Source organism: Papaver somniferum, chromosome 9 (assembly GCF_003573695.1).
Source record: "Papaver somniferum cultivar HN1 chromosome 9, ASM357369v1, whole genome shotgun sequence".
Lineage (NCBI taxonomy): Eukaryota > Viridiplantae > Streptophyta > Magnoliopsida > Ranunculales > Papaveraceae > Papaver > Papaver somniferum.
The window spans coordinates 45,198,582-45,211,682 of NC_039366.1; the positions used below are offsets into that span (position 1 = coordinate 45,198,582).

The window sequence follows — 13,101 nt, forward strand, 5'->3', positions numbered from 1 at the left end:
GAAAGAATGAGTGGTGAGGGTTAAAAGGATAAAAGTGATGGGTAATGATATTTGGTGGTTTATGGCTCTGATGATAATGTAACTCTTGGCAATGTGGTTAGACATGATGGCTAAGTTGGTTCTGGAGATAACCCATCTGGCAGACATACCCCAAGCCTCAATGGTTCCTCTCAACATGTGCTGCATTCCCCTAATCTGAATAAAATACAAGATTTTAATTAGTTCCCATAAAAAATTATCAAAATTAGATGACCTACCAATACCTCCCTTAATAGCAGTTCCAACAGGAGTAATGGTTGAAGAGACATTTAGGTGTTGAAAATAGGGTTTGATTGGGCAATTATGGTCTTGATGATGAAAATAATACGCATGGTCTTGAATGGGCGTGCGAAATAAAGCGACATGACGCTTAACCAAGAGCCATAAATGGTAGTTAATGACACAAGAGTGTCTTTAAAAGGATGTTTAGTCAAGAGATTAACACGACCATTAGATTTTTGATCAGAAAGGGAAAGAATTAAGAGGAAGAGAGGGGATTTAGGAGATGGACAATTCAGATAATCAGAATCTTCCAGGCAATATCGGAGAGGATATTCCGGTTGTTCCACCATCCTCTTCAGAGTATGAACAAGCCAATAATCTTGATCTTTCACTGAACATTCAAGAGCTTCAGAAGTTGCGAACTGATATACAAGCAGAGATTGACAGGCGTGCACATGAGTTGATTCGCCAAAGAGAAGAGCAGGAGTTGATCCGTCAAAGGGAGAAAGAGAAGCTTGATAATCTTTTTGCTGCATGGAAGCCAAAGTTTTTCGGAAGATGTGATAGTAAAGAAGAAGAGAGAGCAGAGAATCAAATCAAATATAAAGGTTATGGTAGTGCAACTGAAAGTGAATCCGGTGCGTCTGATGATGGGTTTGAGTATTCAATAGAAGAAGTTGATACCGGTGAATTAGATTCAGACGCAACAAATGAGAAGAAGAGGATGAAAAGATATCATGAGAGAAAATTGAGGAGAAGGTTTGACTATGAGAGAGCAAATCCAAAGATATTCGCAAGGACCATGCAAGAAGGTGAAGAACATGATGAGGATGAGGAGATGTTGGAAGAAGAGGCTGATGAGGATGAGACTGAAGGAAGTGCTGGTAGTGCTGAGAACTCTTCTTCTTCGGACAATACTTCACCTGCTTCATCTGACAATGAGTATAGTAACTGGTATAGTGAGGAAGAGGATTAGATATATGATGAAGATGACTATTAGATATCTCTTTACAGGTATCGGAACCAACCAAATTTTCAGGTTTTGAAAAGAGCTTGAAAATGATCAACAAGTTTTTTGCAAAATGGTTTTTCCGATGCTTGCTCATGTTCTTCCGAATTTTGCTGTAGATGATGATGATCTGAAGTTTGTTCTTTCTCTCTTTGCTACCGGTGCCTACTCTCTTCTGGTGGTGATGATGATGTGAATAGGAAGTGGTATTCAAGGTGTTTTTTTGGGCAAGTTTTAGTTTTAATTTTCCCGTGATTAAGGTTGTGAACTAGATGTTTATGGTGTTGACAAGTAATGCTCAGGTTCTTTGGACTGAGATTGATGATCTTTTGTTTTAGTACACTGTGTGTGATGGTTTAAATGAATGTTTGGGTTTGGATGGCAAGTACTAGTTTGGGAACTTTGAGTATAGAGATTAATGTGCTTGTTGCTTTCAATTTGGATGTTATTGAATTCTTCTGAGTAATTTCTAAGATTTAAAATGTTCTTGATGAATGAATTGAGTAGTTTAATGATTGTTTTAAACAAATGGTATAGTTAGAGAGAGAACAGAGATCCACCCTTTTTGTTTTATGATGTCCTAAAATCCCATTAAACTATGTCTCATAACATCAAATTTCACTTGGATTGATCTCACATACTATTTCTACTTTTTTTTTGCCACATAATACTTCCCAATTTGTAGCAAAGTTGTACATGTCATAATGTAAGATCTTTTTTTTGTGAATAAGTGAAATGCATTAAAACCTAGACGAAATACAAACAACACAGGTTGTTGTCATGTTATCAAAAAGGACATGCGCTAATTTGAGATGTAGACAACAACCTAATGGTAGAACTGCTACCTTCTTACTGATTACCTAATTTATCTATACTAAGAAAATTATTTAGGAAAGCTGGTTAATCCTCCTTCCAAGTGTTAAAAATGGAGGATTTTCTTGCCTCCGACACTAACTTATCTGCCACAGAGTTGCCAGATCTATGGACAAATTTAAAACCCAAAAAGTTGTTGTAGTTTTCTAAGATCTGCACTGCTTCCTTGACTACCATCTGATCTCTCCAGTCCATCAAAGTCTCTCTTCTCTGAATGAAACCTACAATCCTTTCACAGTCTCTCTACATCCAGAAATGCGATAAACCTTCATCTCTAGCCGATTTAGCTCCTTGTAGAAGAGCTAAAGCTTCTGCCTTTTCAGCACTTGATGCCATGAAGACACCTCTCGTTGCTGCTCTTCCATTACCTGCATCATCTCTTAATATTAGGCCAAAACCAGCATAAACTGTGGCAGAAATCCAAGATGCATCATAATTAAGCTTAAAGCAATTAGAATCAGGTAGTTTCCATGGAACATTAAGATTTAAATTTATAATAGGACCAACATTTGGAATAGCTAAGTTTGTTCCATTGTAATTCCAGAAGTTTAAGTATCTCTGAATGATGATAGAGGTTTGTAAGGAAGAGACATTTTTTTCTTCGAAAATTCTATTACACCTCTTTTTCCAAATGAACCAACATTTAGTAGCATTGATTTCTGTTATGCTATCCCCTTGCATCTGCCACCATTTATAATGATCCATGAAGGAGTTTCTTACAGTATCATACCTACCTCCATCAACAAAGGGAGGCTGCATCCAGATGGACTTAGCGAACCAGCAATCGAAAAGAAGATGTTGCATAGATTCTATATTCTCTTTACAAAAGATACATTTGTTATCTACTTCGGACATATGTTTACTAAGGATTTCTGTGACAGGCAGGGCAGCATTCATACATTTCCATAAGAATAATTTAACTCTTTGTGGCAATTTTTCTTTCCAAAAGTTCTTCCAAAATATTTCATTGTCTATATTTATATCATGTTTACCACAAAGTTTATCATATAAAGACCTAACAGTGAAAATGCCATTCCTAGTTAGTTTCCACATGGGTTTGTCCCGTTCTAAGGTATCATTTCTATCCATAAACAGTTTAATATGCATAATAGGCTGAGCAATTATATGAGGAAAAGAAGCAATGATTAAGTATTGGTTCCACCTATTAGTATCAAGATTAATCAGATCCGATACAAGTGTTAACTGAATGTTCATTTCGGAACAAATTTGATCTAGAGTAATATCTAGATCGGGTATCCATTGGTCAGTCCATATATTTATGGACTGTCCATCCCCTACCTCCCAACAAGTATGCTTATGAATTAAGGAAGCTCCCTTTACAATACAGTTCCACATCCAAGAAGTTGTTATAGCTTTTTTAATAGCCAAAAAGTTTTTTTTTTGAAATATATTTTTGTAAACATTTTAACCCACCATGAATTGGGTTCTGATATGATCCTCCAGGCAATCTTTGCCAGCATTGCCTGGTTCATTTTTTCAGCATCCCTGAATCCCAAACTTCCCATGGAGATGGGTTTGCAAAAAAAATTCCAAAATTTTATGTAAAAGCCCTTGACATTTGATTCTTTTCCCCACCAAAATTCAGTTTTAATTGAATTTATCTTAGCTGTGATTTTTTTGGGAAGTTTGAAGCACCCCATTTGGTAGATGGGCATACTAGAGAGGACTGACTTGTTTAGAACAAGTTTACTAGGTTGGCTAAGGGTCTTGCTTTTCCAACCCTTTACCATCTCTTCCATTCTAGATATAATGAAATGAAAAGTTTTAATTTTTTTAATTTATCAATAAACAGAGGCATTCCTAAATAAGAATCTTTGATATCTATTTTCTTTATTTTTAACAGCTTGGACATCGTCATTTTTAGCTTATGGTGTATCTTTTTGCTAAAAGAGACTCATGATTTCTCAAAATTTACCATTTGCCCTAACACCAGGCTAACGTCATGAAGAGCATTTAGTAAATTTTTGCAGCTTTGCAGATTTGCCTTAGTGAAGATCAGACAATCATCTGCAAAGAATAGATGAGAAATTGGAATATTGCTCATACAAATTCTTAAATCCTCAGTTTTTTCTGAACTTTCTTTTAAAATCAAAAATCTCAAAAAAATCTCCATACAAATGAGGAAGAGATAAGAAATAGTGGATCCCCTGTCTTAATCCTCTTAGAAAGTTTAAAAACATCTCCTGTAGAACCATTTAAAAGAACTGCAATTGAAGGTGTGGATATGTAAGATCTTACACATAATACTATTTCTACTTTCAATAACACTAGATGGACCCAACAAAAAAAATAAAAAATAAAAAAGGAAAGAGGCGAAAGACCAAATGAGTTGAAAATGGTCCTGTACGATCGATCCACACATGCAAATGTTCCCCCACCAATACACGAAGTTATTTCTATACAAAAAGAATTCATAGCTTTTTCAGTACATGTGCACCGCACGTGTCTCTGAATTTCAAAATATAGAGGAGGAGAAAAAAAAAAGAATTTTACTTACAAATAGAATGAAAGAGACCTAAAACGAATCGCCTTTTTAATTTCGTAACTGCGGGACACGCAAGGTTCGTGTTTATAAAAATGTAACCCTAGCTAGGGTTAGGCTAAAAGAGAACATTTATTTAACCGTGGTTAAAACCTAACCCTATTCCCTGGGTTTCTTTTCATTCTAAAAAAAAGTTTCTCTTGGGTTCTGTTTCTCTTCTTCGTCTTCTTCATGGTGGTGGTGGTCTTCGAAATTTTGTTAATCAAATCAATTTTGTAAGTCTCCGGAAACCCTAATTTCCGAATTTTAGTTTTAATTTATGTTTTTCTTGTCACTTATTATTTTATGTAGTAGCCTCCTCACAGATTTGATTTGTTATTTCACTAGTTCGATTCTCATTTCAATTTGTTTATTTTTTGGATGCCCTAGATCTGGGGGTTAAGTTACATTGTTAATTCTGCTGGAATAAATGATTTATCTCAGAGAAATTTAGTTTTTTCGGATTGAATTAGGTTGTGTTTTGGCTGAGGAGATTAATTGTTGGTGATGGTGGTGGGAGAAGAAGATGATGCCACTACTTCTGTGGAGAAATTTGAAATACCAGGTGGTCGTAAGTTCTGGAAGTCGGCATCATGGTCTGCATCTAAGTCTCAGCAACAGGGGCCTGCAGTTTTTGATAATGTAAAAGAAGGTACTGAGAAGAATGGTGGTCCGTTTAGACGGTTCCCTGTTCCACTAACTCCTGGGTCGCAGCAGAATTGCAAGGCTAGAGCTTGTTTGCCTCCGTTGCAGCCATTGTCGATTGCTCGTAGAAGTTTAGATGAATGGCCGAGAGCTGGTTCAGATGATTTAGGAGAGTGGCAACCACCTACCCCCAGTGGTAAAGGTGATTCATTTAAGCTTAGAGAGGGTTTGAAGCTTGATGTGTCTCTGTGCCAGAAGGTTCCAGATCCGTCGGGAAGTCTTGCTAGTAGAGATAGGATTGCTTGCTTCGACAAAGAGTGTTCGAAGGTTGCGGACCACATTTATCTCGGAGGAGATGCAGTTGCGAAGAACAGAGATATATTGAGAAAAAATGGTATCACTCATGTTCTTAATTGTGTTGGTTTCGTTTGTCCTGAATACTTCAAGGCAGACCTTGTGTACAAGACATTGTGGTTGCAGGATAGCCCTTCAGAGGACATAACTAGCATACTTTATGATGTCTTCGACTACTTTGAGGATGTAAGAGAGCAAGGGGGAAGGGTTTTTGTTCATTGTTGTCAAGGTGTTTCTCGTTCGACATCTTTAGTGATTGCATATTTGATGTGGAGAGAAGGACAGAGCTTTGATGATGCTTTTCAGTTTGTGAAGGCAGCAAGACGGATTGCTAACCCTAACATGGGGTTTGCTTGCCAGTTGTTGCAGTGCCAAAAGAGGGTTCATGCCATTCCATTGAGCCCCAGTTCTGTACTGAGGATGTACAGGATGGCTCCACACTCTCCTTATGACCCTCTCCATCTGGTCCCGAAAATGTTGAACGATCCTTCTCCATCAGCTCTTGATTCTAGAGGAGCATTTATAATACACGTGCCTTCAGCAATCTATGTGTGGATTGGTAAACGATGTGAACCCATCATGGAAAGGGATACCAAGGGAGCTGCATATCAGGTTGTTCGGTATGAGAGAGTGCAGGGTCCAATTGTTACAGTTGAGGAAGGTGATGAACCATTGGAATTTTGGGATGCTTTTTACAACCTTGTGCCTTCTGTAAATAAGTCCAACAACGGGGCGCAGCTGTGCAGTGATCAGGTTGGGTCAGTGGTTAAGAATTGTGCAGGTGAGAGAAAAGTGGATTTATATAATGTTGACTATGAGCTTTTCCAAAAAGCAACTGCAGGGGGTTTTGTGCCTCCCTTTTCATCATCAGAAGCAGGGGAGGAAACCCTTCTTCCTGTACGCGAAAGTAATTGGAGTGTGTTAAGGCGCAGATTCGCTTCTGGAAAAATGAAAGAGTTCGTCTCTGCTCCCAAGGTATCCCTTTGTAGAATCTATTCCGACTCCATTTTGATAAAAGACACTGATAGTCGTGTACAAAAACTTCTGCCGTTGCTTGCAGACTCATCAACATTATCTTCACCATCTTATCACTCTCCAAATTCTGTGTCATCTGATTCAATCCCCAGTTCTAAATTTAGTTCAGAATCACCTTCACAATCTCCTTCTACATCGACATGTTCTCTTACTCCATCACCTGCTTCCTCTACCTCATCAGACTTGTTACATGTTTCTACTAACAATTCTACCCACAATGTATGCAACAGTCCACGGGTTGCGAGTGTCGGTCAATCTCCAAAATCTGGTTCTCAATCAGTTCTGTCACCGTCTAAAAGGTTTGCGCTTTCTCTTGCTGAACGAAGAGGTAGTTTGTCTCCTTCTCTGAAGTTGCCTTGCTCGAAGGATGATGCATCCCTCTCGTCTAGAAGGTTTAAAAGCGCATTTGCCAGTTCTCTTGTGAGTCTGCAAGATGGTTTGGGGAGAAACAGCCATCCCTGCTCCCTGGACAAAGCTTGCAACAAAGAAGAAGTCGCACAGTTTAAAGAAGGGTTTTCAAGTGAAGTGGGAGATGCAATTCAAGGAAGCCAGTTGCAAAATGGTTGGGAGTTGTCTGTTAAAGCTGAATCATTAGGCAAAGATTCAGAAGTCCATAGCACAATTCAACCATCCATATTTTGTTGGCCTAACTTAGAAAAGATTGAAACATTTGCAGTTAGCAATTTGGATTCAAAATCTGCATTTCTTTTCTTAGCTCCAAGTGTAGGTGTAAGCAAGGACACAGTTAGGATACCTTATTTATGGATAGGAAAATTCTTCAAACATGATAACAGCCAAACTCAATTAACTGACAAAATAGATGTAGCTGAAGTAGAACAGGTTGACTGGAATCAAGCTGGTTCGGACTTTCACAGTCTAATAGATCTTCCGAAGGATGCCACCATTAAGGTATTGTGTTTATTCTTTTTTTCTTTGTTTAGGTTATTAACTATTGGTTGCTTAATACTGTCCTCTATACACCATTATTCTTCAAATCTGAATTTTTGCTGCTGTTTTGGCTACTGCCATATGACACCATAATGTTTTTTGTCCAGTCCCTTAGCTCTCTCTCGCGTAGACCACCATCTTTACATCTCCATCTCTTCTCTTTCTGCGCTGTAACCTCCATCACTTGCCTAGGATTAATACCTAGATAGTAATGAATGCATGCCATTACTTCTCTATTATCACTGCTAATAAATTTTCGCTCTCTGCGTAGCCTATAAATAGAGGTACAATTCATGACGGTGTCTCTATACTTCTTTATTATTTTGTGTCTTTTGAATTTTTAGTTTGCGATATACATACAAGTAAGAAATAGAAAACAATTGATAATTTGACAGAAGAAAAGAAAGACCAGCTTCATCATGTAATTGATGTGTATTACAAGGAGAACAGCCTTCATTTATATGGCTACATAAGAGTGGGTGATAAACGGAGTGAGCTACATGCATCCGCTCCTAGCAGTGTTAAGCCTATGTTAATGGTGGTGGTTACGAGGTAATTGAGATGATGTAAATATGATGGTGTAAGTTGGGTTTTAGTGTGGTGCTGTTTTTCTTGATTGCAAGTGGTAAATCTCCCTACTATATTAGGCACGTAAAATGCATCTGTAAAAAGGTGCGTACTCTGATTTTAGACATGTGATCAATAAAAGTAGCATAATGTATTATGTTGCTATTTAGCACTTATCAGCAGTTCGGTTTACTCGCAGTTAAAATACCCGAAACCAAGGATCTCTAATAATTTGCATATTGCATACGGTGAATGATTGCTAAACAACACAAGTAGCTAGGTCTTCCAAGGCTCGTCTGCATGCAAGATTCTGAGAAGTTTGCGCTATCTTCTTTAGCGCTTTCTTCTTTAATATATTTTACCTGCACTGCTAAAACTAAAGAAGGAATAGGTATCTGATATAAACTCTTTGATGATTCTAACCTTGTTTTTTGTGTTGGTTAATGACAGGTGGTTAAAGAGGAAGAGGAGCCAGCTGAATTCCTTGATCTGTTGTATTCTTTGTAGCCTGCAGCAGATGAGGAATGAGTATTTTGCACTGGCACTAAATTTTCCTAATCCACGAGCTATTTACGACAACAATGTTTGTCATGTAGCAAGAGCTGCACCTGACATACTCAACAATGTAATTACTAACTACAGCCCTTCACGTCCGCTACATTATTGTTTCTCCCTAGTATACTTTTCAACGTTATGGCTTTTATCTTGGCTTACAAGTTCTATTACTTCTTGGTTTGTAGGGCACTCTGACGAGGAAGTAATCTGTGGGATGGCCCAATTGTTGTACAGTAACCGTTTGGCCGCCTATCACTGACTTAGAATTAGTTTTTTCTTTCCCCTTGTATACTGAACATTTAGCTTCCTATCGATGAGTAGATATATTGGATTTTCCTCCCACGATTAAGCTTGTTACGTGACTGTTGTCTGAGCATGTGCAAGAGCACCCAAGTATAAAGAAAGTTTAAAGATAAAGCAGAAGCATGCCTTCTCGACTTTCCTTCAGCATGGTGTTTTTTTTTTTAAATGTTTTAGTTCGACAGAGGTTCTCTCCTTTCTTTTTGGCTTTTGAAGTGAATGGAGTTCCGAAACCTGCTCTACTACATGAAGTTCTGTATGAATATCCGGGTTATAAATACCATCAAAATATGCCATCTCATTAACACTTAATTACAGCTTGATTCGTTTAACCAGTGATATGTGAAAGAGAAAAAGATGAACATATGGAACCAACAATCATCTATAGCTTCATCGCCAGAGAGTTAAAATAGAAGAAAAGACGGTCCGCGAGTTATAACCCCAGAGGTTAAAGTCAATCTCGTTGATCAAATATTAGATCTCATTGTGTTACATGACTGACTTCTTTTGAGCTAGACTTGACCATATATGTAGGAAAAAAATAATCAAACGACATATACCTGTGTGCAACTTCTTCTTTCCCTTTTCTTCTCCTTTAACTAGTGTATCTAATTCAGCTAGTATAGAACTAACCTTCTGGATTAAGCAAAGCCCTTCTACCTCTTGTGTTTGAGTGAATGAACAAAAATTTCAAACAACATAAGAGCTTAATAGAAGGTCGTAATTCCTCGATTGTGAGGATAATGTGTCTAATGACATCCCTATTCCACAAACAACAAGAAAAGTTCTTCATAGTACTCAAGGGTTCCCTTTCAATGGACTTGTTACCACACCACCTTGCACATGTTCGGGTAATGCTAGCTTTTGAGATACAGTTCTCATAAAGCTTTTCATATAAAGAGAACCAAAGACGACAACCTGGTTCCATAGTCCAATAAAAGGTGTCACCAGATTATTTTTATAGATAAAAAAGAAATCCGGAACAAAGAGGAAGAGTTTGAGGCTTACCGCTCCAAACCACTGTATTGGGCTTAATGGGTGTGCAAACCACATGCACGACAACATTATGCTCACCAACTTCATCAAAAAGGTAACGTAAATCAGAACACCATATGATTCGGTATGAAATTCAAAACAACATGATTAATAATAAGTGCTACACTTCTACTTTTGGAGGTTTTCTGTATACCTGTCTTGTGGTCATTATGGTAGCAAAAGTAAGTGCCCCGAATGTTCTGATCGTGTAAGAAATGAAAAACTGACTAGCAGTGGCTACCTGCAATTGAAATTTTAGTCGCCAATTATAATTAAGTTTTTCTTATTTTCTTTATATGTGATTAGGTTTAAGAATATTACTTAATAACTGGTAACTAAGGTTCGACAATATATTACTTACAGTAGAAAGCAATGCAATATCGAAAAAGCAATCATTATGTCGAGCGACAAAATCTACTGCCAGGAGAAGATTCCCCTGTAATATAAGACCTGATTGAGAATAAATAAAGCTAGCAGTATCAGCAACCCAAAATTAGCAATATTTTTGCCAAACACTAAAGCTTGTTAGTAAATATACGTTTTGCAGAGAAAATGTGGACAAACGAAAGCAAACTACTTTTCATAACAGAGGCATAAATAGGTATAAGAAAACAGTTTTTATTTCTTTCTATTTAAGCATTAACACCGAAGAGATTTAAGGTCGGACCCAGTATGACTTAAACCTACAACATATGATACACGTTAACCAGTATTCAGAGAGACAGATACTTGCCAGATAAACTGAGAATACAAGAACACAATGTCGTGTAGAATATCTGATTATGTATTTCCATATCGTATCCTTTAAATAGCTTGTCCTGAAATGTGCTTGTGAATCCATCAAACCTGTAAAACAAGGAAAGATGTTTGTAAAAAAAAATGACAGTATAAGAGCAGGGAATACAGAGAGAATGGTGTCAGATTTTGGACAGATGTTGACAAACCAAAAATGAAATGGAGGATTCTGTAAATCTTTACCCAAGATAACCCATCATCAGGGAAACACCCCAAACTGTGCTTTCCCTGCCACTAGCATATGGACTAATGTCTGCAGCGGCCTACGCACAAAAATCAACAAAACAATTTATCAACAACCAATAACTGCCAGTATCCCGAGTGGTGCATCTTTTAAAAATACATCAAATGGTAAAGCGAAAACGGTAAATGATGATGACATAAGTTTTGGCTTTCATTCTAAAACCAAGGTCAAGCAGAAAGCCAGTACTCAAAAGCTATATTGGAATAACATGTTCTATTTGGAATTTCCATGGTTAATAGTTTTAGATTCCACCCCAAGCCAGCCTTTTTATGTACAAAAGGAAAAGATGAATCTTCTACGATGAAAGAATACTGCAACTAAAGATAGCCTATTACACCATAGTTATTACCGGATATAATATAAATAACGAACACCCTAGTGTCACTAGCACAGCGAACAAGTAGTCTTGGCCCTTATATTTCTTCTGCATGATCATTGTGCCCCATACCTGCAGAAAAGTTGCAAGAGAATGAGCTAAAACAGAACAAATGTGAGACTAGGATAGGCATAAAAATTTAGTTACAAAGGGAACCTAGACCGATGAGGGAACATAAATCAAATTGACGGTTAGATTGCGTTAAACATAATTAAGCAAGATAACCAAAAGCATCTCGTTATAAAAGACGAGAAAGTCAATGAATAACATATGCTCTTTCATTGCGAAGAGCTAAAAAAAATATTCAGATACTAGTCGTGTATAACAGCATATAAATCACAATTAACAGTATATATTGATTTGTCATGTTTCAATGTCGCAGTCTTGCAGCAAAAAAGAATGTTTCAAAATGAAAAGTGATAACTATAATTAAATAGACACTATGACTTACCATAACTGGTATCATCTTGGCACATTTCGCAAGTGTCTGAACTGGGAAACTAACGTATTTGAGTGCCTAGGACAACAAATTTAGCAAAAACGTCAGATACATTGGCAAAGAGCAGTGCTCAATTGAACTTACCTACCAGTAAGAACTGACACAATACCATATACGATCATTCTCAGTTTTTCAGAACGAGTACCTCATACTGGCATGTTGTAGTAAGTATGTTAGAAACTGATATGAGACAGTACTTATAAATCGGTGCAACAGGGTCCAACGCTTTCTTACTTGCCTATCAGAAAAAACAAAAATTACATATCAGTGTGTGTGGTTGGTTATATAGTTCCAACAGTAAAAACCCATATCAGCTGAGCTACACTTCACCAGTAAAGAGCCTGCAGATACAGCAGATGTTGTAATCCGATTGCAAAAGACTAAAAACAATGAATATCTAAAAAACTCTTTGTTTTCTCCATATGGTACTCTCATGATCTTTTCCTGCAACATAACCAACTCAAAATGAATTAAAAACTAGAAATTTTTCCATCTGCATACAAAATTGTCCTTGCTTACAATGCACATCATCTAACATTAAAAAAAAAAAGGCAAGGTTTTTCTGTTTTCTAAAAACTAAAAACATTAAAATTTTGATAATTAGTATTCTTTTTTTAGGGATTGAAAAGAGAATGGGGGTACCTGTAAAACACCATATATAACAAGAGTAGTCATGATTCCAGCCACAGCAAAAACCCCTTTCCAAAATTTGTTATCTTTCTCTTGTATTGAAGGTTCAGCCATGGAAGGATCCTAGATTTATTAATGAGAGATGATCCTAACAGTTACAGAATCGATTAAGGGTAAAAAATGATGAAGAGAAATATTTAGGGATAAAAAAAGGAGTGAGCTTTGTTGGATCTAAAGATGCAAGAAAAGGTAACGGAAAGAGATTTGCCGAAGAAGACACACGTGTTACTGGTAAAAGAGAGAGATTCGGAGTGGTTATAGGGGACCTAGGGGTTAGCGCGGGTTTTAGGGGAAGAGAAAGAGAGCTCATATGAGTTGCAAAGAGAGTATCTGAACTGAAGTTCTGTTCTGCCGGCACTCAGTCAGTAGAACT

At 37.3% G+C, this 13,101-nt stretch overlaps 2 protein-coding genes across 5 annotated transcripts; one reads left to right on the forward strand and one right to left on the reverse strand.

Annotated features, from left to right (window-relative positions):
* Nucleotides 1-4,760: 4,760 nt before the first annotated feature.
* On the forward strand, nt 4,761-9,236 carry LOC113313233 (protein-tyrosine-phosphatase MKP1-like). Of its 4 annotated transcripts, none has more exons than XM_026561973.1 (4): nt 4,761-4,921; nt 5,076-7,628; nt 8,685-8,859; nt 8,975-9,236. In XM_026561973.1, the coding sequence occupies exons 2-3, from the start codon at nt 5,193-5,195 to the stop codon at nt 8,739-8,741; spliced, it is 2,493 nt and encodes an 830-aa protein (XP_026417758.1). In that variant the 5' UTR covers nt 4,761-4,921; nt 5,076-5,192; the 3' UTR covers nt 8,742-8,859; nt 8,975-9,236. The 4 variants fall into 4 exon arrangements, with proteins under 4 accessions (XP_026417758.1, XP_026417761.1, XP_026417762.1 ...); XM_026561976.1 differs by having other exon boundaries at nt 4,777-4,921; nt 5,159-7,628; XM_026561977.1 differs by having other exon boundaries at nt 4,855-4,921; nt 5,140-7,628.
* A 263-nt stretch (nt 9,237-9,499) lies between these two features.
* LOC113313234 (UDP-galactose/UDP-glucose transporter 5-like) lies at nt 9,500-13,074 on the reverse strand. The gene is made up of 11 exons (XM_026561978.1): nt 12,681-13,074; nt 12,369-12,482; nt 12,184-12,276; nt 11,991-12,056; nt 11,513-11,611; nt 11,103-11,182; nt 10,858-10,970; nt 10,486-10,574; nt 10,279-10,365; nt 10,098-10,166; nt 9,500-10,007 (listed from the first exon to the last, which is right to left on the reverse strand). The coding sequence occupies exons 1-11, from the start codon at nt 12,780-12,782 to the stop codon at nt 9,888-9,890; spliced, it is 1,032 nt and encodes a 343-aa protein (XP_026417763.1). The 5' UTR covers nt 12,783-13,074; the 3' UTR covers nt 9,500-9,887.
* Nucleotides 13,075-13,101: the final 27 nt, after the last annotated feature.